This window comes from Larus michahellis, chromosome 11 (genome assembly GCF_964199755.1).
Source record: "Larus michahellis chromosome 11, bLarMic1.1, whole genome shotgun sequence".
Taxonomy (NCBI): domain Eukaryota; kingdom Metazoa; phylum Chordata; class Aves; order Charadriiformes; family Laridae; genus Larus; species Larus michahellis.
This window is the reverse complement of record NC_133906.1, coordinates 5420316-5446511: the sequence shown is the minus strand read 5'-3', so window position 1 is coordinate 5446511 and position 26196 is coordinate 5420316. Positions and strand designations below refer to the sequence as shown.

Below are 26196 nucleotides of genomic sequence, written 5' to 3'. Positions count from 1 at the left end.
ATGCATTTCTTTTTGACTATATTTCATTTCACAAATGAGGGCTAGGGGATACAGTTGATGGACTGTCTCACTGGAAGCTTCTTTCTTTTCATTTATTTATGTTTTAATAAAAAGCAGGCCAAGCTTGAGAGTTCTCTTATATGTTCTTGGTCCAACATGCAACTGTTAAAAACCTTTTCTCTTTTGGAAGTCACAGTCTGCACAGAAAACTCAGCTTAGATGAGTTCTGTCCATGTTACATTTCTCATTCAGGGATTATTATCTCCTCTCCTGATCTGATCAACTCTTTTTCCTTCACTTCACATAAATCCAAATAGCTGAACTCATGCACCATCTGAAACTTCATTTCATAAGAAAGAAATGCTGTGGTTACATCTTTGGTAAAATTAGATTCTACTAATAGCTTAATTCATTTATCCATTTCTTTTATCTTTCCTCTCCCAAGACTGTTAAATTTATAAGCTTTTCTTTTAGTTAAACTTCTAATGTAATTTATCAGATATTCTGGGCATTTTCAAATCTCCGCAACTGTGTAGAAGCTGCTCAGCTCTCTTGAAAATCACGTCACAAAAATCACTGGTACACAATTTCATTTTCCTTGTGTCCATAGCACTTCCTGCACACCTCCAGGGCTGGGCATTAATTTACCATCCATGATACCGTTAAGGGGATCAAACCCTTCTTCTCTAAGTACAACTGTTTCTCTCTTTCTTTGTCACATGTAAGTGGAACTACAGAAAAAAGGCATTCCTAAAAACTTTTCCAGCACAAGCACTTGAACTGTATTTCCATCAGTCAACACATATACCAAGAGAATAAAGCTTTAGGGCTCACAGGCTGTGAGAGATAAAGAACACAATGCCGCAAGACTCCGTCTATCAAGATTAGGACTCACATCCACTTCGTAACAAGCTCCCCGTGTTACTTACCATTTGGCCTGCAAAACTATTTCCAAACTTGTGTCTGGTATCTCCCTTTTTTTTTTCAGAGCACATGCACTGCCATGCCTCTCCTCTGCCAGATCTCTCTCTCTCTCATCTAAATTCAGAGATTTCTTTTTCTGATTTTTCTATTTTTCTCTGTCTCTTTTTTTTCTTTCTTTCTTTTTCTTCTTCTTTTAAGAAAATGCATTTTTATCACAAAAGAGCCAAGTGCAGTTCCAGGGACGTGATGAATAGGCCCAATGTATAGACACATGGTTTGTGAGTTGGCCGTATATCATCAGCCTCATTTACCGGTGTGGAAACTTGTAGAACTGTGAAGTGCATTGGCGCCCTAAGAATCCTGTTTCAGCCCTTGGGATAAAATCTGCTCGTCCTGTTCTACAGTCCAGTCACTTCCCAACAGACTCCTATTAGCATCTTCTATTTCCTTTCTTTCGTATTCCAGTCAGCTGTAGAGCTCTTCCCTTGAGAAATACCAAATTATCCACACTTAACTGATTTCTTATGTTGATATCATTGGCAACGCTAAACTAGAAAAAAGTAATTTGAGAACTGAAATGTTAACCGGAATCCAATAATTCTTATAAAACTGGAAAAATTAACAATTTGATCTACTCCCATACAGTTTAACAACGATAAAACCAAACAGGACTGCTACAGAAACACAACATCATAATTTTCCACTCACTGTTTTTATGTGAATATCAATATAAAACCATCGGCTGATAGATAAATGAGTAATTGGCATCATTACCAGAGCAGACAAAGTCCTTCTTCTGAACCTCCGCCACGAGAAAACCCCGCAGGTTTACAGGTGCCAAGCAGAAGGTGAACTGCCCGATGGTGCGCCGCTGCCGCAGCCAGTCAGACAGCCAGGCCAGGTGGCAGTCGCAGTGCAGGAAGTTGGAGTGAAGCCGCCTGCAAAAGACCAAACAGCCCTAAAGTTATCAGTAGGTTTTTTTAACAGAAGACACAAACCAGAGCAATTAAGCCCAAGTCTGTCTGGCTCTTCACTACAATTTAAGTAGGACCATTGCAGGTTATTGGCTACAGCTGAGTCAGGTCTTGGCTGTCTACATTCATTGCCATATAATATACAAACGTCCACGTATAAATTAGTGCTATTATTTATATTGTCTTGGAAGAATTAAGTTAAATAATTACATGCCTACAGGTAATCATGAGCTGGCCATTCTAGAGAAAAGAACATACAGAATTTAAGACTCCTCCAAGTAATCACTTTGGCTGTGATTTCATATCAGAAATAACTGCATGAATGAAATAACCCCCCCCACCAGAGGCTATTGATACCTTGTACATTCCTGTGCTGCCGGTATAAATTCGTCAACACCCTTTTTACTGTGGCAATCTAACGCAAGTATGCAGGTTCTAGACTGGAATTTTTAACTCATGACAAAGAAGGGGACCATGACAGGGTCATGCCACACCGCAATGCTGGGGCTGTTCTTTGGAATGGAAGATCTAGCCGCACAGCTCCCTTCCCAGCCTGCTCCATGCCTGGCACTAGAGACCTGCAGAAGCATTACCACATTGCTGGGGCAAGTCTGCAAGATGATGATGTGTTCAGGGAGTGAATCTGGTAATTTTAACAGCTACCAAACTTTAGGTCAAAACAAAAGCCCAGGACATTAATTATTTCATTCCTTGTAATGAGTCATATATTTGCAGTGTTATACCAAAGCTGAAATGATAAAACAGACTGAAAATCCTGTCAGAAACAGTTATACAAAGCATTATTCACTAATATTACAGGCATTACATTTAAAAAACCGCACACAGCTGGTGTGCACCGGATTCATCCTTGTCCATCTACTGAAGAAATTAACTGTCTATCTGTGAGATGTTCATACGGCAGGGCATCGGGCAGGGCAGCAGTGGCGCCTGGGCTGACAGTCCCCAGGTTTGGATGCCTGGGGTGGGCAGTCACAGGAAAAGACCACAAATTTGGAACTGAGGGTTTATCCTGTAGAGACGAAGACGCTTGTCTCCTGGAAGCACTGTAAAACGTAATTGTTTTCGAAGGATGGCTAGAAGACCCTGTGTCTAGGGATTATGAAGCTATTTAATTGACACTGCAGTAAGTTAAATTTCTAGTGAAGTGTTTTGTTATTATGAACCATTAATCTGTCTGGAACACTTTCTGTTGATTGAAAGAACAAATAAATACATTTACAAAGAAAAGAAAATAAATATAGTCTAGCCAGAAATCATCCTAAGTAAGACTTTGTCCTAACTTAGAGAGTAAGCATTTAAATCCTTTAAAATATAATCCCTTCCCACCACAGCAGTCAACAAGGATACTCAGAATCATCTTCCTTCAGGAACCAAATCAGAGCTCATCCCATGCCATTCCCTGCATCCCCATATGGAGGTAGGCAGGAGTAATAAAACCGCATTTTAATTTCACAAAAAGGGGCAGCTTTCCAGTTCTGTGAGTTGTCATTTTTCCCCTCACTAAATTTATATAGCTGGTTTCTGGGTTTTCCCATTTTAGTAGTGCAAAGTGTCACCTCTTCGCCAGCTCGCCTGCTTCAGCAGAGCCCTACCTTGTCACTTGTTCAAGTTTTTTGCGCAGATATTCTAACAGTTTGCTTTTGAAAGGAGACCATTTGGAGAGCCTATCAAGCTTAGCAAAGCAGCCTATTAGAATATATTTTTGATAATCACAGTAATGAATACAGCCACAAAAAGACTTTTCACAGTACTTCAAAAGCATTTCCCTGGGAACATGAAAAGCTGAAGTGATGTGGTACATTTTCAGTTTACCCTTAAATAAAAAAATTAAAACAAATTATGCAATTACCTATCTCAGCAGTCACTCACACGTGCAGAGAACAGGCCACTTACCATTAAGCAAATAGGTATGGGGACATGCTTTAACATAAATAAAGCTGTTTCAAGCAAAGGAAAGCAAATCAATAAAAACTAATTCCTGTCACTTCCAATCAAGGTTAAAAGATCAATGAAACTTAGCAACAGAAAATACAGTTAAATAAAAAAGGTCACCACAGAAGAGCTGGTATTTTTAAAGAATTCTTCAAGTACTTCAAATCTTACTAGCACATTTCTCTCTCTTTTTTAATTTCTGCATTCAAGTTGAAAATACTCTTTATTTTTCCTTCTCTGTTCTTCTTAAATGAGCAGATTGTTTTGAGAGCCATGAAGAAAAAGCTATTTATCCCCAGAACTATCACAGCAGATGCAGCTGCACCGCAAGGAAGCCCCAAATGTCCTGCTAATGGATCTCACCAGTATGTAAGAGAGACAGAGAGGACAAACACCATCCACACCGCACTGGGCCTCAGCTGGATGGGAAAAAGGGCTTCTCCCTACTTAAGCAACTCTCAGACCAGGGATTCCCTACAAGAGCTTCTGAAAAAAAAGCACATCTAAGTGTGAAGCTATTTGAGAAGGTGTACAAACTGACGAACATTTTTTAAGAAAACGGTAGAGTCACCAAACTGTAATGAACATCATTCGTCATGCGTTTGGACTGAATTTGCATCAAAACCCAAGAGATGAAATAGTAGATCTTATTCAGCCATTGTGCTTCAGAGAGCTTTCTCCTTTCGTGCAAACTGTTCATTGAGGGCGTATATTAATGCAGGAGAAAAGGCTGTCAAGTGAAATAAAGCTAAGGAAACCAGGGAGAGTATTAACATTTCTCCCCAAATAATATCTTTATATAAATATTTTACATAGGTGAACAAAAACTGATCAGTTTTCCACATGCTCGGGTGTGTTAGTTATTAGGGTATTACTATCCATTTGCACAAAACTCAGTTAAATCAAAACAGTATTAGCCTAAATTCTGAACAGAAGAAATTCAGAAAATATTGAGTAATATGTAGCTATGCAAACTTATTTTATTAATAATTATAATTAGTAAAGTATTAATTGTGCAAAGTGCTAAGACGACAAGGATAGAAGAAGAATTTTTAATAGGAAGGAGCAGCAGAAGAAATTATGAAATGTTACTCGATTCCTGTATTTATCTTATATTAATTGCTATTTTGATGACTTTTCTGCCTCCATTCAAACAGATGGAAGGAAATAGAGAAAACTTTACCATTTTATTGTATTTCCACCTGTCTGTGTAGAATTTTTTTAATCCCTACGTTGAACTGCTAAGAAGAATACTGCTTTGTGTTATTTGGCAGCCCTTGGAGACTGAAACATGCCACTTGATATTGATGAAACTACCTTTACAGAACATGAGGTGAATGAATACGAATGCAAGTTTGCAAAGGTGCCCTTTTAGCCATGGAGCCTAAATTAAATTTCCAGCAAATCCTTTTAGAGTGGGGCAGCATTCACGTTCTATAAAATGTGGCTCTCAGAATTCAATATAAAAGCTTCCCTTTATAAATCCTATTTATGACTTCCTTCCCCCCCCCTTTTTTTTTTCCCTTTTTTTTTTTTTTTCCTTAATTACAGCAGAGGGGGATTAGTCAGTTTAAGTCTCCAGGGAGCTATATACAAAGCCATCTCCGAAATTAAACTAAAAGGAAAATGGCAGAAGGCACTGAGCTCTGGTAACAGACAAGACCGACTAATCTGAGGAAGCCAGACAAATTTTCTGGACCACCGTGACTGAAAGAGAAAAGGCAAAACTCCAGGAACCTTAACTCTACCTTCATCATCTTTATCCATTCTCTTCTAAAAGACAAACATCTAATCTCCATTTAATTACTTACATTAAAAATCTATGAATGTCACCATTTAATGAAGAATGTAAATTTAAATCAGAGGTTATCTTACATAGAGCGACACAAGTAACAGCCATTTTTCTTCAGTTCTGTTAACTTATTTAATACAATTTTACATTGTGCATATATAGCATCCATGAAGCATTTTAATTTTTCAGTTGCATAGAAAAATTTCAGGCTGGCTACTATTTCCCTTTCTTTGCTTTTAGAACTAAATTATCTCTTGCTTGAGTTTGAGATGTTGGAGGAATAAACAGAGACTGTGTTTAAACGTGATTCTTCCTGAAGTTCTGTATTCCCTAAAGGAATTTAAAGGAATAATTTATTTAAAGAAAATGGGTTTTTGGTAGGCTATGGCTAAATTATACAAATGCACATGGTTTAACTTCACAGTCTTTGCATTTTGGTCTACTAAAGCTGATCAGAGCTTTTCCAGTGGAATGGTGCCCAGCTATAGAAAAATGGATTTCACATAAAAGAAGCTTCTATAAAAATGTATCAGAATCAGTCACATTTTGTTTCAGAAAGTGTCTGGAAAAGAAGATTTTTCAAGTTTTTTAATTTTTTTTTTGTTTCAGAAATTAATATTCTCAATTTGAGACTAAGAAATAGGATTTAAACACAGGTTATTAACAAATTGAAATAATTTGATCCATCTGAGCAGTTTTTACAGTTCTGTTGATGTTCCCGCTTGGAACACATTTTCACATTATAGATTTTTCCATGGAAAAAAAATTTCCAGTTTCAGTTCCCGGTAAATTCGAACTCTTACTAAAACTGAGTCTTACTTAATGCTGAGTAAATCCAGTGAACTCATCGTCAGGGCCCTGTGGGTGCTGGCCGCCTTCTCAACCCTGCGCGGCCTCACCGGGGGCTCTGGGGCTCCCCCAGCCCAGGCCGGGGCTCTCGGCCCCTGCCCCAGCCCATCCACCTTGCCACGGGGCCGTTGGAGCTGGTCCCCACTGCTGGGTGGTCCCTGTGGGACTGGCCCAGGGGCAAGGCCCTGCCCTGCCCACCATGGCCATCACAGCCTCTGGCTTGTGCAGCGACCCTCTGCCTTGACAGAGCAGGGGCAACTGTTCGCACCAGGAAGTGATTGAAATAAGATTATCACAAGAAAACAAATATCCAAACACTACTACTATTATTATTATTATTAAAAATATTACTCACAGAGTCCTGATCTTTGGCATGTGATTGAAACTGGTAACAGGAATGCGGGTGATGTTGTTATTGTTGAGAGTACTGTTAGGAGAGGAAAAAAAAAAAAAAGAGACAAGAGAATAATAGATTGATCAATTATTTACATTTCTTCACCAACACATTATTTACAGAAGCAAGCTGCTAAAACTCTCGGTAATGCATCTGCCAGGCTGCAAGCAGTAAGACATGCTGACCCGTACCTCAGACAACTTGGGATGTATCATGGAAGACAGTGTTAGGGCAAAGCAACCAAGAGCTGCGTAAGAATGGATGAAGGTTATTATTTACCATGCCTGAGTACCGAGAAGTGCAGGAGATGAGTTTTTATCAACTATGGGAACAGATCCAGACTTTTTGGTTAAGCCACCACTTTGCTTGAAAGCCTGATGCGACTTGAGCGGAGGATCCCCAAACTCACACAGGGCAGTATGAAAGCTTTGCACTTGAAGCGCTCACTCTCGCACAAGAAAAGAGCTGCTGACTCTCACAGGCCTGCTAACAGCTTACGCGGACAGACAGCTCAAACTGCCTTTCTGGAAACAGATGGACGGATGGGTACCCTTTCTTTGGTTTCCTTAGGAAAAAAATATATGGATAGTGGAACAGACGGTAATAAAACATGTCCTGACCCAGGCACGTAAGGATCTCTGCTGCTCTATCAAAGCAGAACTTAAAGAGAAAACGATCTCAGCTGCTGGTAGGAACCCCCTTAGTGCTTCTTATGAAAAATGAACTGACTCGATTATCATCAGCTGAGTGTGCTGTTCCCATTTACGTAGCTCCTAATTATATCAACGACTCTCTAGCAAATTAGAAGCTATAAAGTTTATCAAGATGGCACAGGAAATGGAAAGCACTCCAACAGGGCATAATTGCCACGCTCCAAGTGCACCAAATCTGCAAATAGAGTAGCCCAGTTTGTCATGAGAATTGACGGGGCTGGTGATGAGTCCGTGTCCCAGTGTGGCCAGTCCTGCTGCTCGCTGCAGCTGCCTATTTGAAACGTGTGGTGACCACAGCACGGAGCGACCTCTGCTTTACACAGCGGCATGGCACACCACAGCACCACTTTGGTGGAAGATAGTGCTTCTGAGCGTTTGTGCATGTGTTGCAGAAAATACCTGCTGAAGCAACCTAGAGGCACATTACCCTTCCCTTAATGATTTAGTTGTCCCAATGTTATGTATTTGCATAGGACATTTAATAAAAAGCTCTTGAAGAGTTTTACAGACATTAACTAGCCCTCTTGGTCATCTGCCCATTTAAAAACATTTTTATAATTCTGCCTAGAAATCCCTTGGCAAAACCACCACCTACAACATCAGCAGATTAAAGCTAAATTAGATTATACCCTATTAAGACTGTTTTTCTCTTACACAGGGAGGCACATATGCATGTGGGCAAAGCCAGGAGGTTGCAGTGAGCGAGCTCTGACACCGGCAGCAGCGCGTTTGTGTTGCTGCTGCGCTGCACCCCAGCAGGATGGAACATGAACATCTTCGTAGTCGGATCATAGCTGGTATTTGAGCACAGCCCTGCACCAGATGGATGCACTATCGATCCGGAGCCAGCTTGGGGGCTGACATACCCACGACAGCAAACTGCACCGACAAAGCAAAATTACCCTTCCTTTCCAAATCCATGAGCAGAGCGAGTTATGTCAGTAAAAGCAAAGTTTTGGAAATCTGTAATTGGCATGTGAGATCTGTTGCCAGAGATCTGTGTCAGTCAAGTCACACACGTTCACACACCAGGCCGATAAGAGCTGTAGGTCTTAGTGCACCATGGCTTATAGGATAGTATAGAGTATTCATTCCAGATCCTCTGGAAAACTTGATGCTGCCAAAAATTGGACGAGAAACACATAGCTAAGTATTGGGATCAATGGGTATATAAAATTACAGGTTTGTGTATTCAGTTTCTTAATATGCAAAGACTCAAACGCAGTCTGTTATAAATTTACTGGATAAGATGAAGAGGGAAATACTGTCAACTTCAGAAGTAAACCTGAAAGTAAACTCTTACAGCTATCAGCCATGTCATTTCGTCTGCTGTGCACCACAATCTGCATATACCACTGCCTTACTGTAGCTTCGGCGCTGGAAGTGAACATCGTGAACATCAGAGTACATCTGTAGGGCTGAAAAGCTCTGCCTTTGAATTCCTGCTAATGTCACGATGACACCACAAATGTCCCACTGTGGCACAGCGCAAAATGAACATCTCTGTCATACAATTGCTACTGCTCGATGACCTTATTTAGCCAGTGATGCAAACCAAAGCCTTTTGTGTAAAGTTTGCCAAAATGAGCACATACAATTTCAGAAAGTGAACAAAAGGAACAAGGATGCATACATATCTACATCAACATACTCATCCCTCAATATTTATATTTATTTGCTATTTGCATTTGCACGTGCCTGTTGGGAAGTTCAAACAGGGCTCACAAATGGAATTTCTAATCGTACCACCATTTTTATCTGTAAACATAAAAATATAATTCACCCTTTGCCTCAGTTGCCTGTTACATAAAAATGAGCTATGCACTTGGTTGGAGGATTTTAGGTATACACTGATAAATAAAAGCCACATGTAAAGTCATCTCACAAAAGTGAAGTCACGTACAGAGCTGATGTCTGAAGAGGTTGCGCATGGCACTACAGGAGTCAATGGAAGCCACAGAAGAGACTTTCCATTGATTTCAGAAGGACGTGGATTGGATTCAGGCAGAAGAGGACGTGACAGCAAGCTTCCTTCTGCACTGACTGAGGGTGGAGAACACATCCCCGTCTCCCAGTGCAATTCTTCATTTGGATATGGAAAGGTCAGCCTTTACCATCTGATTTGATGATTCAAAAATATTTTTAAATTTCTTAAAATATTTCGGTTTAACAGAAAGAGCATTATTCCAATCACACAGTAATTCTGCTTACAAAATATCAGATGAGAGTGGCTCAGTTTTTGCTCCTAATAAGCAAAGGTTTCCCATAATTCATCAACAAACATATAGCCCTCCATCTAAGAATCCTAAGTCAGTGCTGAATTAATACACTCCTTAAACACAAATTTCAGGGATAACTCTAGCAGATAGCTATTGCACAGATGACTTAGTAGCATACTATTTCATTGATATTTAAATGTTAACCATAATGAAGGCAATAAAACATCTATGATAACAGCAATTATTTCAGGACAAAGAAGGCCAAACACTGCAAAGGGCACTAATTGACAGTGAACTGTCTGCATTACAGCCCAGTTGTAGCTGCAGGAATTTAACCCTGCTGCTCTGGTTGTGCAGAGCAGGCAGCTCCCACACAGCAGGAACTCTGGCTTTTGAATGGGGACATTTTCAGGTAGAGGTGTGCTCTAGAAGCATTCTGCAAAGCTTTCTGTCATGCGCATGAAGCCTTCCCAGCAATGATTCTTAAAAGAATGCTCCTGACAGGGGTAAGCACGCAATACAGTGGCAGTTTTAACACATGAAGGGAAAAAACTAAGTTCTGCCGCGGTTGTCTGCTAGCTGCTACGAGGCCTCAGTCTCATTTTCATCCAACTAAGATTCAAATCCATAGAAACAGATACACAAACACCAGGAAGCTATGACACTTCCAGAGTCTTCTGACTCCTCCGGCATCAGAAGGCAAAACTTGTATTCTGCCGGGTTGTCCCCAGCCTTATCCCTCCCACCTCTTTCAGAACCCAATATACCCTTGTCCCTTGAAAAAGCACTGTCCTCTCATTTAGAAGTCCTCTCCCTGTAAACGATTCACATCCAAAATGCTGAATCAGGAAACTGAGGTCATAGACAATATTATTTATGCCAGCAAACTTCCCACCTTGGGCCGTGATCCTTGTCAGATCTTGCAAGCTAAGCAGAAGCAGACTGCAGCAGTCCTAAGGGTCCTCCAAGGACTACTTGGAAGACGCATAACGTGGGATCAGCAATCTTCGAGGTGGTACATCCTCCACCGGTATGAACTGTCACAGTCCCATTGACTTCAATTTACAACCCCAGAGGAACCCCTCTACTAACTCACTCCTCGGCCAGTTGCCCAAGCTGGTTAGAGGCACGCATGGAGCTGCTTGCTTTCTTCTGAAGAATAAAGCTGATTTATAGCCCCTACTAATCAGATGTTTTTAAAGGAAAGAATGCTCACTCTGCAATCCTGTCACGATTTGAAAACAATTACCTATCTCCTTCCTCAAACTTCTTGTGCAAATTTAACTACATGTAGTTGCATTTGTTCTCTTCTCACTTGCTCCAAATTCACATACACCACTGTAGTTCCCTGACAAAGAGTCTTTAATTCCAGACTCAATGTAATTACATCAAAATCATTAACCTGTAGAAATGACTGTCATGTGTGTGTTTTTTAAAATAATATTTATGCATTTACTCCTTCCTTCACCCTCTTGAATAGGAGGATGTGTAGATGACAGACAGAAAAAAGTTATACTCCTAATGCTGGAAGAAATCACAAAACTTTTATGGAAAATACTTTGGTAAAAAAAGGAAAGGATTTAAATTTTTAACACTACTAACAATAGAAGTATTTTATTTTAAAAACTCAGGAACTCTAAGCATCTTCTCATGTTCCTTGGAGTAATTCAGAGAGCAGAAATCCCAGGCTGTCAGATCAATAGTCAAACACTCTCAATTCTGTAAATTACAGAGCACACACAGAGATTTTATTTCTCTTACTTGGAATTCAATTAATGATATAATTAAGATCATATAACGATTATCAGAATGACTGGTGATTTATTCATCTGAAATAATAATACTTTCAATACATCTACCCACTCTGTTCCAGTTAAGTACAGACATGAAGCAAAAAGATCTTCTGTCAATGATGTCAGAAAAAGTTAAAACAACATAACAAAATTACCTGAAATATTAACTATTTAATTTCTTCAACTAGTACTTCAATAAGTACATTGTAAAATAGTAACTGTCTTCATGTTTTCCAGTCACATTTCAAGTGGAAAAATATGTAGGAGGCTTGGGTTTTTTGTTAAACACATAACACTGTTTGATGACAATACCACCTGCTATATCCCAGCTTAAAAAAAGCTATAGTATCCTATTTTATCATTGGTGAAAGGAAAAATCTCTATGCAAATGTCCATTTTTTCTAAGTACAAGGCATTTTCATAATGCACATGGATTAACTAGCTACGCATCAGGACAATACCCACAGTGATGTTTCTCGTTTACAATGGGAATGGATTAAAATGAAAGGGGAAGGGGCGAACATGCAAGGCTGAAGACATCCTTTGTTTTTTGATGGTAACAGAGACTGATTTTCTTTCGCATTCCATTTCTGCAGCTGATTAGCACAAACAGCTAATCAAATTGAGAAATTATATGGTAGATTAAATTTTTGATTAACACTTATCCCCAAGCCTTAATAAGCCTCTACTGTAGTTACTATAGGTCTGCTGTTCTGTCCATTCAGGTTTTTGATAAACGCCAGGGCTGCTTTTGTGTCACATCTGGCTGATCATGGGACATTGCAGCAGTTGCAAAATTCTCAGTTAGAAAGAAATATTCAGACCCATTTACTGGTGGGTAAACGGAGAAAGAGATGTGAAAAGGCACCAGCTTGTTCATCTTATTTCTGGTTTTGAAGCCCTTTTACGTTTGGACACTTGAGATTCTTTACAGGCTTCTAACATGAGAGCAGGAATCCTGCAAACGACAGTCCTCACTTGGCAGCGTATATTTCTATGCATCTACGGGCTTCACTCTAAGTTGAACAGCGATATCCATTTCCTTTTTCTACTCAAAACTCTCTAAACACACTGGGGAAAGAACAAGGTGCCGAGTTACCTCACTCTGTGATAAACCTGTATTTTGAAAGTGAGACTTCGAAAGGAAGCAGAAGAGCAAACGGGCCTGGCTGGTAGGGGGCAGCCGTACCGGGCACCGCAGCACTGGTAGCGCTAACAAGTCTAATATTTCCTTCTGTCTCCTTCAATTACACCACTGCTTTGTCACAGTCTGCTCGTTGGCTCTGTATGTAATCTGCGTGTTGTGTGTCCATAACACCATGTAATTGGGCCTAATGCAAGATTATTATCTACGTGCATGCAATGGATAGCTACAAATGGTGCATCTGCAGCCTTGTAACATTCCCAAGAGTGAATTACTGTTGTACTCCCTGATTACTGCTTCTCCCACAACTGCCATGGTTTCCAGGCTTCCTATCCCCAGTGCAACTATACATCCAGTAAAATGAGACCGGAAAATTTATTAAGGCTTAACCAAGGCATCTCCAAGCATAATGAAACCTCTCACGTAAAAAGTTTTCTTGATAATGTTATTTCTGTTCAGAAGTGGGTGAACTGATGCAGAAGAAGGTTGAGCAGCTCAGCCCAAGTTGCTAGTGGGGCTCAGAAGGGAACACAACGGTCTGGCCCTGGTGGTGGCAGAAATACAACTTCTCTGAGACCCCAGAGCTTTGAGGGGGGAGTGGAGTGTCGGTAGATAAAAATATGGGAAGGGATCTTTTCACAGTGTACATGCAGACTGAAACTGTTGAACCCATGCAAGATGAGATGTCTCCATCAGTATTTATCCCCATAAAGAAGAGGATCTTGGGGTCTGTCTGAGATACTAGAGATGAAACGTGAATTTGTGGGGACTGCATTAGCAGCAAAATTTAACACTAACAGTGACAGAACCTTAGACCTATCTGTTAGCAGATTCATATCACTCTTAAACCTCTCTCCAACTACATAAAAAGCCATTGCAAAAGGAAAAGAAATTCTCTGTTCCTTGTATTCAACAAGAGTTAAGCAAAACAGTAACAGGTTTAAATTACAGAAAAAGGAATTCTGATTCGATATAGGGGAGATGTTTCTTTCCATAAGAACAAGAAAAATACAACAAAGAGCTTTTACAGAGTGTGCAGCCATCAGCCGCTGAAGTCTGTAATAAAAGACTAAACAAATCCCTGGTAGGAATGGCATCGGACTGGATGGTCCTGCCATAGGGTGGGATGGGAGATGACCACTTCAGACCCCTTCCAGCCCTTACATAGCATGCAATATAACTAACAGCAGGGACAATTACAAAATGTGAATCTAAATCTATTTTCAGTAATAAAACCAAGACTTGAATTTTATACACTGCCATAATTAATGTTTGTAATTAACTTTGAGATTGTAGGGTAAAAGGAGCTATATTATCAATAGCTGTAAAGAGATATTTTTCACAAAGGTCAGAAGGAATTTGCATTAAATTAAATATTTACTACTTCTCGCGGCCTCTGATGAAAAAGTAAAATGGCTTTGGCACTCTATCCCTCAGCATCGAGCACAGTTCTCATCCTCTATTTTCAAGGCGTCCAAGATTTGCTCATTAGGCAAGGTCCAAAACTCAACTGGATCTCTTCAGAGTTTTGGTGACTCCTGCGTGCCTCTTGTACTCAATCCTTGGGGCTCCCCACAGACTGTTTAAGTTAAAGCCCAGAACTACCGTGTGGGCATATAATGAAAGCAACTGATGCTGCACTGATTAATCCATTACTCTCAACTGTTAGAAAACATAATGATCTCACAAGGGGCTTTATTCACTGACATACAGCAGCACAGCTCTGATCTGACACCTCAAATTAGCAGCAAAAGCAATAACAGCTGGGTTTTTGTCTCAATATTTGTACCCAACTCTAAAATGAGTTGGCACTATACGAGTGCTATTTATAAACACAATGTTAGCCCAGGCAAATAATTTTCTAAATAGTCTCCAGGTGACACACAAAATCCACTGAAATAAATAAAAATAACTAGTTGCCAATTTGTGGTTTCTGTTCTAGCATTGGTCTTGCTGATGTGTTCACATTCTTCTCATCACAGCAACATGAGAGGCTCTAGCATCGTTAAGTTGGGAAGCTGACATCAGAAATATGACTAGTCTCAAGGATACACAGGAAAGAAAATGTTCTTTTTAGAAATGTCGGAAAAAATAAAATAAATAAGCTTAGAACGGGATTACGCACAAAAGTGCCAGCAGTGTTTACTGCTACAATTGCCTGATTCTTCCCATTCTGAGACTGATTTTAATTTGCATGTAACTGTCAGATTTTAACTATTTAAGTTTATTATAGAGGCCAGATGTTTATGACAGATTTTTTTTGCCCCTTGAAGGAGTGAGATTACTTTCCAAAACACCAGGCTTTGGGGAAACTGTGTTATTATAATAACAAATTCTTTGCTTAAAATGCCTGTTTTGTCACCTGACAAGAACCAGGGTGATTACATTTGCCTATAGTGATAATTTTAGGGCATATTAACTTAAGTCCTGTAATTGCTGCATTAACTCTGCATTAACTGGCTGTGCCTTGGCTGGAGTCTGTGGGACTGGCGAGGTCAGGCGCTGAGGCTAAGAGCAGAGGAGAGGGAAAGACAGGGCCCGCAGCTAAGAAAATGGTTGGGTAAGCTACTGGGGACTGGGACTAGGAATCAGTGCAAATGGGTAAAAGAGGCCAGAAAAAAATCGTACGGGCCTGTACCATCAAAGATTGTATTGTCATATGTATACAAGCGGGAGCAAAATTATGGATTCTGGTGACTTATGTCTGGTGACTGCTGCTCAAACCTTTCTAGCATTCTCTTTAGCCCTGCATTTATGTTGTATGTGCACACACATATCATTACGCCCTAATATACTTACTTACACGACACGCAAATAAATAAAATACGCTAAAACAAGATAAAGTAGAATATCATCGAATACAATACAATAAGATGAGCTAAGCCAAGATAAGGTAAAATAAAATATAATAAAGGTTATACAGAGAATGAGGATACACAATTCATTCAGGTTGTGGACTTTGTTAGATGTTAAATCAAGAATGTCATTCACATGGTCTTACCTGAAACGTCTTACTGCTTCCCCTAAAGGAACCTCTATTAGCTGTACAAAAGACAGGTACCAGTTGCATCCCCCCAATTCTTTCTAACGTCTATGCTCGGTGAGAGTTGAAAAAGCTTTTTAGAGAAATTTCGATCAGCTTTTCAATCTTTTACATGACATTCTAATTCTAGACAGAAAATACAAATTCAGTTCAGGATGAATGGAAATTTTAGTTGTAAAAGCATTGGCGCAAAGACAAAAGAACATAGGCTGAAATTATTCTGCCACTGCTTTATTTTTAAATTAAGGATTCTCCAGTAAGTTATTTTTCTAAACTCAAAAATAGCACAAGATACACTGCCTTTACTTTTTTTTTTAAATCAAGAAATTTTCTCCGGTCTTTGCCCAAAGGCTACACATTTTTCAGTACACTGTATTGGGATCGACTGCTGTGGCTCTACATCCCAATTACATGCATAATTTTCTGTGAGTATTTGCACTCGGAGAAACAAAAGTAATTTCTGCAAACATGGAACAAATGTTTTACATCATCAGGGTGGTTCTGATGTTTCTCTATGGCCCCCAATTTCCAGGGCTGATATTATTGCCTAGAACCACTGTGACCAAGTCCAATTACCGTAATACCCAGACCAATGTCCACTGAAGTCAGTGCAAATCCTGTTGCTGGTTTCAGCAGGGAGTGACTCTAAGTCCCTGCAATCTATTTATTTAGGTGCAGATTTTCACAAGAGCCACCACAATCAAAAATATAGCTGTATTCAGTTTCAACTCCCCTAAATTTTGTTTTGTAGATTCATTTGAAAATCTCTTGTTCAATAAATTAATATAATCAAACTAATAATAGAATTACATCACTTTAATACAATTAGCTGTTAAGTAGATATGCTTTTTAAATTATTTTTTAGGTTATACAGAGATCTCTCTTACTAAATATGGCTGTTGGTGTTACCCAGCTGCATGCATGTCAGGTTCTGTGGTTTATGGATTCTGTGCTACTCCTGCCAAAATCAATGGAAACTGGATTGGGTTCTCGATGCGTACAGAGGTCTGAAAGCCTACCAGAATGTATTTATGGAAAGGATGAAAAAGAATCAACAAGACGGAGTCAGATCATACAAACCTTAAGTCTGATGCATCAGTACTTCAGCAAAATAAAACCGTTTCTCATGTTCCTGCCTGAACAGTTGTTTCGCTTTAGATCCCTTCTGAAGCTAAAGCAGTCTTAGAAACATAATCCAATTCAAACTAACACCATCCAAACTCTATAATTTGAAAGGAGCAAGCAACTTTTGCCATTTGTTCAGGCTGAAGGCATTTAATGATGGAGATTTCCAAGGTAAAAGGTTTCAGCATTCAGTCAGCTGAGTGCTGTGGTTTCCTTACAGGACTCCACCAAAAGAAATTCTAAAGAAACTGATTAAATTTGGATCAGAAAGCAACAGCATCATTCTTCAAACCCATGTTTTAATTTGTCTCATCCTGAGTACATTGAAACCTTAGTGCTATAACCTTACGGTGAAAGCCTCTATTTTGATAGACTTCCCTACAATAATGAACATACCCTTTTCATACTTGTTGGTGTAACACACCCAGCAACAGAAAAGCCATTCCAAGTGGTAGACAGAAATTAGTTGTCTCTTCACAGCTAGAGAAAGGAACAAAAAATGGGCTTCTGCATCCATTGTAAGGGGGTATGTGACAACATTCAACCTCTTTGGGACAGTCGATGTGCCAGCCTGCCACCACTTCATCATCTGCCGCAATGCGGCACTGCCTGGGGGACTGCGCATTCCTGCAAGTCCCACGCTGACCGCTAGGACCAAAGGAGGGACAAGCTGGCAAACCCTGTCTATGCAGCAGACAGCTGCTTGACCAGTGTAAATATGACAACGAACAGAAATGGCACTGGCAGCAGTGTCAGTGCAAAAGGTTTTACAAAAGCGTTTTAGGAGGCAGGCCACTGGCATCCATGGAGAGTGGGCTGCCAGAGCCCCTGCTTTCCATTTGCCTCCGATGGCAGACGTACCAGGTCCTGCCAGCAAAATAACGCCCCTTATTCCTCTTGCCGGAGCAGCCCCCCTGATTTCAGGAGCCCGGTGTCTCAGCTGTCCCTCACTCCCGAGGCCATTGGCGTTCCCACTGGGAGAGGGCACAGCTCCGGCAACATGACAGTGGGCACGGTGCGGCAGGGAACCACAAAGGCAATTCTCAGCTTTTGACAGCAGAGGAAGGAAAAGAAGCAAGTCTTTTAAAGAGGGAACTTCACCTTTACTGCCAAAATTGCCTCCCCAAAATGCAAGAGATGCAGACCATATTTATGAAATAATTTTATATTCTAACAGCATGTGGTGCCCCTACCTGCAACTCATACGTGCTGGAAATTAAGGCTAACTTATAGGCTAATACAAATCCACGTGAATGAAATAGGGAAAGTTTGATATACACATTCTGTGAATTTAGACTTGCATGTATGAACAGTTGGTAAGGAAAAGTTACATTTAGAGAGGAAAGAAATGTTTTGAAAGAACAAAGACAACACATAGTTCCTAGACAAGGGCAATTATGTGTTTCTTGGTGAAGCTGGAAAAGGACCTGCTTTCCATCAGGAATTAAACATTGCATTTTTCTTTTAATAATACATTACACCGCGCTTGCATAAATCACACAAGAAAAAGGTCACTATGTTTAAAAACTCCCATCTTTCCAATTTTTAACTCCTCCCAAACACCACCTGCCCACGAGAAGCAGCAATACCTGCTTACATTCATGCACGCATATGCAATACAGCTAAGAAACCATAACAATTTGAATAGCAAATACTCACAGTGTTTCATTTGTGTTCAGTCCAGAGTGAAAAAGTGCGAAATAAAATATACGCAGAAAAAAATTCGAAGCATTTATGATCTGTTCAGGAATATTCTACAAGCACAAGTAGCAGCTACATAACAGGAGTCAACTGTTCTCCATGCATGGCTGTTTCCCTGCAATATCTGCATGCACACAAAATAAAATATAAGTGCCATTGTGGATGGTCTGTCCTAACTGTTTCAGCCTAAGTATCAGCTGAAGTGCCTCACCCGATTTCTAACGCCCCAGCCGTGGACGCGAAGACAGGGTGTCTTGCAGATAAAATGGACCCAACCCTTTTAAGACATCACTGAAATTGCCCGCGGAGCCAGTAAGAAGGCTGGGTGCTCACGGAGTGGGCTACCCCCCTCCGCAGAGCCCGCCCAGCCCGCAACCTCCTTTTGCACCAACGAGGGCTTCTTGGCGGCCTTCAGGCGTCGTCGCAGAGATGCTGCATTGCGGCATTTTATCGATCACAGTAGCCAAGACCAAAGCCGAAAGCCATGAACGAGATTTGCTTTCCCAGCCACCCTTCTCCCACAAAAGCCATTTTGGGGAGAGACACAATCTAAGATTCTAACAGCAAAAGATGCAAAAACAAATCTAGATTATCAGTCTGGCAAACAAAGGCCTTGGTCAGTATAAACTCCTACATCCCTTCACCACAGCCATCAACCTGTCTTTCACAATGTTCTCTTCTATTTTACCCTCAAATAAATCCCAATCTCAGCCAGAGTCTGGCACTTGCAAAGCACAGATATCTCACGCCACCTAGCACTGTGAAGACAAGAAGGATGCGTGCAATTTTTAAAAATTAATGGTACTACTGTTCGTTGTTTCCTTCAATGGTTTCATGTAGCCACCTCATCTGACGCACTTTCAACTGACCAAGCTATTTTCGGAGGTATCTCTAGAACACTGGTATATCCCAACAAGGCTTTTAGATAATCTTCCAGCGTTTTAAAATTTGTTTCTAAGGATCTGCAGATATCCTAAGCGTGGCCATCCATGACTCGTACACACTAAAACAATGCACTCGGATTATTCACCCCAAATCAGAAACTTAAGAAATGCAATTCCCACTTCAAAAATATCAAACCAGTTAACATGAAATTGCTTCATTTATGAGAACTGAATTAACATAGAAATGGTTATTATTTGGCTTCAAATTACTTTAAGATTGTTTCATACTTCCACCCTTAATGCAGCTATTAAATATTTTTTTCTTAAACACAGAACTGGGTACACTACGTAAAGAAAGTCTAATTTACACTAATCGTATGCCTTTCTTTTTAAAGTTTTAAATCTTTTTTTCCCCCGATGTAACCATAACATACATGCTCTTTTCATCATATATAATTACACACATATATACTTACATTATATCCATAACCTTGCGAACAGCAGGAAACAAAGACACTATTTGATTTTTAGATCAGAAGCTTATACCTATGCATTTTTTCAGGTGCAGATGTAATTATCTCCTTCACTTGCAAGATAACTCTACATCTTACGGTTTTGATTCCTAATTTACTATAGTTACAATATTATTGTCCCAGCTAAAAATATTGGATAATGCTAATAATAAGTAATACGTAGCACTCTGATCCCAGCAGCTACAGTGTAAGGTTAAATACCTGACACAACGCTTGAAGTGGTAGACCAACAATTCTGGTGTACAGAGCTCCCATCATTAATCGTGCTCTCTCTTTCCAGAGAAACCAGGCTTTTGAGTCCTCTCTTGTATAAAGACTGGCTACTGCGCAGAGCCATTGTCTATGTTGTTCTACCAGCACAGCAGAGGGACAAAAGCAACCTCTGAAAAAGACAAACCGTTTATATCCCCATAGGTCACAAACGATACCTTTAACTGCACACAGAAAAAAAAAAAAAAGAAGGTAACCATTATCTGTTCTGAAACAGTTTTTGAAATGGTATTTTTTTTGCTGTTGTGGTGACTGACCCTAGAGCAAGCAAGAGTTTCTGCATTCACCACTAGTTTTGGACCCCAAACGGTGTCACAAAAGGGTTGAGGACATCCTGGTATATTTGATATTGATATCATGGACACCTGTGCCACACAGCCATGCAGCCTCCTCCCCCAGCTAAGACGCCTTATTAATGCCGACAGGATTACATCCAGCTACCGTAGTATCGTCATCCAGCTGCTTTGGGGAGTCATATAAACAATGAATTGCAAATTATGGCCTAAAATGACTACTCATCTCCCTTGAACTTGTTACTTGCCCTCAGAACTCTGTCATCTCCTCAACTTTATCTGCGAGGAGTTTTATTCTCATCATAGTCTTCAGCTCAGCTTTTGGTTAAGGTCTCGAGCTGTACGTCTGCATTATATACAGTTGAGTGTCCTCTGGATTAAGTCGTTCACATTCATTTGACTTTCACCAGTCAAAATGCTTGTTCTACATCTTTTATATTACTGACGAAGAAACTGTATTAGTCAAAGGGGAGGGAGGGCAGGTCACAAGATGAGCAGAGCATGCAAATGAAACAATTAATATCATGGGAGAGAAGGTTTGCAGAAATCTCTAGAGTTTTGACTTTGGAGTCTCTCTTGGAGCAGTGACTGCAGCACCGATAAAGGGCTTACGCTACACAAGCCATATAAGCGAGCTTCCTCAAAAAGCATATTGGCCAGTGATTCATGAAACTCATAATTCTAACCTGGCACTGCTCTTATCAAGATAAGTTCTGCAGCCTGCACGGCTCCAGGCTATTCTTAAAGGGAAAAAGATCTCCGACCTAATGGGAGTAGGAAAGGAGAATGAGCACAGCATTCAACTACTACATATGCTCCAGGAGGGGAAAAATCCATCTTTTCTAAATACGTAATATAATTAGGCATCTGCACTGAGGATTGATAGAAATGTTCATCAATTTGCTGGGACATGCCTGGAATACTGCAGGATTCGCAAAATCATTGATCAATGAATTTATGCAAATATATTCTCCCCATAAAGAGAGAGTTACATTACATCTGTAACAGGCATCAGTGATTTTCAGAGGCCCTCTCTTGCCCGCTCTTATTTTACCTAAGCTGGTCTTTGATATAAAGCCTGTCACCGCGGTGCCATCTGGATAGTGTTCCTTTCACTATGCTGTACTTCCAACCTCGCATTTTGTAATATGTTATAGAACAGAGGTTATCTCAGATTTCATTTCCATATCTTGAGCAACGACACCAGATCTCCCACCGACATGTATCAGCAGATAAAACCATTTCTTTTCAAGCAACCACGTAAGCACCCCATCTTTCCTCCGCCAATTCTTTATGCTAATTATGCATCCCATTTCACTAGGGTCCATTGGGGGTGCAGTACCTTTCTAAAAGTTCTCCAGAAAAAGGCATTTCTATAGTTAATCTTATCTCCAACTGATTTATATAACAAAACCTTGTAATAACAGCAGCCAGGCTCTTCAGGAGCACTTCTCCTGCCCTTTAAGACCTACAGCGAGACAAAAAGCAGGAAGAGTATACACTACAGGACAGCCTAATAAGTAACGGAATAAAGAAAAATGGAAATTTACCTCTATACTCTTGGCACACTTTTTCTCTAAACCGACTTTTGCTCTTCCTCTGGCATACCTCAATTGCCTGCGATACAGGCTCCACGTGGAAAACTGAGGATACTCTTAGAAAAGCCAAACTCCTTGTTTTTCACCTAATTTCACCCAGCTGGTAGATACTTCATTTACTCATATACGGCCAATGGTTACTCCCTTCCGTGTTGTTTTTACGACAAGTAATGTGTACATGCTGACCAATGAAATAACTAAAGATTTTAAATTAATTTTATTCATTTACTTACATTTGAGCTAACATACCCTTGGGTAAAAAAATTAAAACAGCAATCATTTTAATTTTACTATAGTCAAGTACGAGAAAGTGAAAACAGCCATGCTCGACATTTTAAATAGAAATCTCATTTTCATTATTGTATTTAAGTATTTTGGTATCACTTATAGGAATACAATTTACGGAGTTCAAATTTGATCCTGATTGCCTCAACCAACCACAATTTCTAGCAAAATAGAGGAGGAAATCACATTTGTGTGGCATTTTCAGGCTTTCATTAAGCAATGACATCTCATATATTTAGAATTATGCCATGACTTTCACTCCCTGACTCTCCAGGTTGGGAAAGCAAATAAAAATCTTCTACCTAGTTAAGACATGCCCAGAATAGCATTTTGCAAATAAGTAAAACTGACTACATGACCAAGTGTTCAGCATACAGAGGACAACCCTAGGAACAATTAAATCCTGGCTGTAGCACAAAATAACGATTCATGTTCAGAAAAGTTCTTTAAAGTTTGCTAGGACAAAAGGCAGTGTGTATTATAAGCACACTCATCCATGACATCTCTACCAGAAATTGCAGAGATTACTAAATTTTTTATGAAACAGAATCCTTTATAAAACAGGAACTATTGGATTAAAAAAGGAAAGCATGAATAACACTACTCCACTTGTAAAACACTTGCAGAGTGGATGTGTCAGACAACGTACAGCAGAACTGGGGGATGCAGACCGCAACTGGTGTGACGGATCGTGCTGTGTCCCGCTGAGCACGACTCGGCACTGCATTGGAGCTGGAAAGAAACCAGCGCACGGCACTTGTAGCTCTGTGCTTCTGGGCGTTCGTCATGCAGCAGGAAGAAGAGTGAGGCAGAAATGTTTGGAGAGAAACGGTTCTATTCAAACACTGATAGAACCATTTTAATTTATAAGAATCCTAATATTTTCATTTTAAGACTTAGGGGATGGAAGGAGGGTGTGTTTTAATTTATGCTTACATTTCACAGTCTGAAAAATTAGCCCTTTTTCTTAATATCAAATATTTAGGGCTCATTTAGAATTGAATTTACAACTTAAAACTGCTGTAGATATTTGGGTGACTGTACTTGCACCTCTTCAGTAGCACTTGTGAGTGAATTAGCAGGATTTTTCACACTAAAGCAGCCAGAGCTGAATGGTGGATTCCTGCGTGCGTAGTTTGTTGCTCCAGACTCAATGACAGAGTTGGTGCTCATTCATTTCAAAAAGCAAGTAAAACTCAGGATTTTCAGGCTTAGAGATACTATATGAAAGAGCTAAACAATTAACGTGACTAACAACAAACCAACCCCCAAATCATTCCGCGCTAGCTCCGTACAGCAAGAACTCATTTGCCGCCTTTAATAGAATCCTATCCACAGACCTCCTAGGATTAGCTCTTGGTATGATAAAATCTTTCGAGTTTGGGAATTTTTTTTACAGAAAATCTGCAAGGAATAAAATGTGTTCAAGCTCCAGTCCCTCTGGCTATCATTACAAAGTAGAAGGAAAAACAGCTTTTACAATATAAAACAAGGAAAACACGCCACCTAAGTTGCCAACAGTGACTGTAATTCTTGCTGTCCTGTCCACATGGCGCAACTGCCATGTCACCACACAGTTTTCAAACTACCCCAGTAAGAAAAACCAATAATAAATAAATTAAAAGGGGTTTTTGCTAAATGAAGCTCTGTATCTTACTGAGAAAAGGATCCTAAGAACACGAGTACTGTTCAGCACTTCCAGTCTAATGACAATAGCATGGTCACTCACTCAGTATTACTAGTTTATCCAGTTTGGCTGAGCTTGTTGAACCACCTTGAAATTAATTCCTTTTATTCATGTATCCTAAGAGACTGAAGGTGAAATTCTGAGTTCTGAAAGTTTTATCTCCTATGCTTCATAATTTTGGACATTTGGAAATAAAGCTATGGACTAATTTCTAATCTACAGCAGATATGAACATCATATTGCCACACACCACGAGGAATACTGGACAATTATTCTGAAGAACTCTTTGGTGTTTTTGAGGGTTTTGTTATCTGAGTTGGTTTTTTTTAATAATCTTTAAATGCACTTACAGCTACACTAATACATATTTCTTAATAATACTGTTATTGCCAAATATTGCCAGAGGACATAAGTAAAAATTAGGCAGAGCAGAAAATTTCTCCTACTAAAAATGACACTTTTGTTAGTGGAAGTTTCACACCAATTTTTTTCAACTTTTCTGCACATTTATTTTCCAACAGTTTGTAAGTTAGTTATTAACTTTTGCCACCCCTTTGCAAATACATGCCCCTTTTGCATTTTATTGCTGTTTCGGTGGTTGCACACACCTTTCCGTGTACTGGAATGCAAGAACAAAGCCACTGAAATATGCTTTATCATCTTACAAAAAGGGGAAAGGAATTATATCAGCAAGAAAAATCCCCATTTTATCTCCAGATTAAAATCAAAACCTTTATGGGAAGCTGTACAGAAAATCCGACGCAAAAATTAACAAAACTATCCCCAATGCAAAACTACCAAGACAGGATGTTTAAGTAAGCACGTCGTTTCTGCATGTCATTTCTCAGACATTATCTTCACCTTGCTGCAGGCGCAACGGCAATCAACAGAAGGCACCAAAGTACTTTCTACTCAACGTTTTTGCAGCTTTTTAACCAAAAACTCAGAGTTACCAGTAGCACTTGGCACCTACATTATGGTCTGCAGATCATAGGATCAGCGACACCATTTGGAACATTCGAAACACAGAAGCTCATAAACAAAGAAGTGAATAAAAGGCCGTGTTTGCATTGGGAGCCGCCGTCAGTGCCTTGGTCTGATCCAAGCTTCAGTTGGAGTCAGCAACTCATTGCACCACGTCAAAATTAGCCGCAAATTTCAGCCTTGTTTTCATGTCTGTCTCTGTGCTATTTGTTGGTACAGGAACATATTCGTAACAAAAAAAAAAAAAGAAAATGAAAGTAGTAAACGATAACAGCTTGTTGATAAGCAGAAATAAGTAACATGGGCCATGGAGTGCTCTTCATTTTGCAAGAGAACTGCACAACTTCCTGCTGTTCCTACATCCACCAAATCACCAACCTCCTTGCACTCATTTTTTGAGGAATTCAAGGTGAATGAAAAGTGCACCCCAGAAACCAAAGTGCTTTTAAGGAAAGTGTTCTTAATTTATTTTTTTGAGTAATGCTAAGCATTTTGTCTCTCCCCTGGACTATCTACAGAATTTAGAGCTCTGTAGACGGGCAGGTGCGTAGAGAAAAGATGCAGAAATATAAATATTTTATATCAAAAGGTCACAAGATTTCAATAAGATAAAGAAGAAATACATTATTTGGTACCCTTGCAAACTGTTCAAACAGATAATTAGATTAATTTTTTCCAGAATTATTAAATATTTTCTACATACTGCATTACAGGTTAAAATATATCTACATAAAAAGTGGGTCTGAAATGATGAAATTTGGTTTCACTTGTTAATGTTCTTTGATGGTTCAAATAACTATTTTTTTAACATTTATGACTGTTAACAGCTGAAGATATGATAGTCTCTGGGGCATTAAGTCAATTTATTTTGATAGAGAGATTTAAAAGCTCAAACTTTCTTTGAAGGGAAACTTTGAAAAAAAATTCAGATTAGGCTGAGAGTATATAATTCACATTTTGTGACTGCAAGAAAAATTCCTTTAGAAATAGATACTATCAATCTATTTTCTCATCTTTTAGAAGCAAGATTGATTTTTC

The 26196-nt window shown here is 39.6% G+C and overlaps 1 protein-coding gene across 1 annotated transcript in view; it reads right to left on the bottom strand.

The window, feature by feature from the left end:
• The window catches only part of SLIT3 (slit guidance ligand 3), a 522490-nt gene that overhangs the window by 198698 nt on the left and 297596 nt on the right, over positions 1–26196 (bottom strand). The window contains exons 7-8 of the mRNA XM_074604436.1: positions 6848–6919; positions 1699–1862 (exon numbers count right to left, since the gene is read on the bottom strand). Of these exons, the coding sequence (XP_074460537.1) occupies positions 1699–1862; positions 6848–6919 (236 nt within the window). The remainder of the gene's footprint in view (positions 1–1698; positions 1863–6847; positions 6920–26196) is intronic.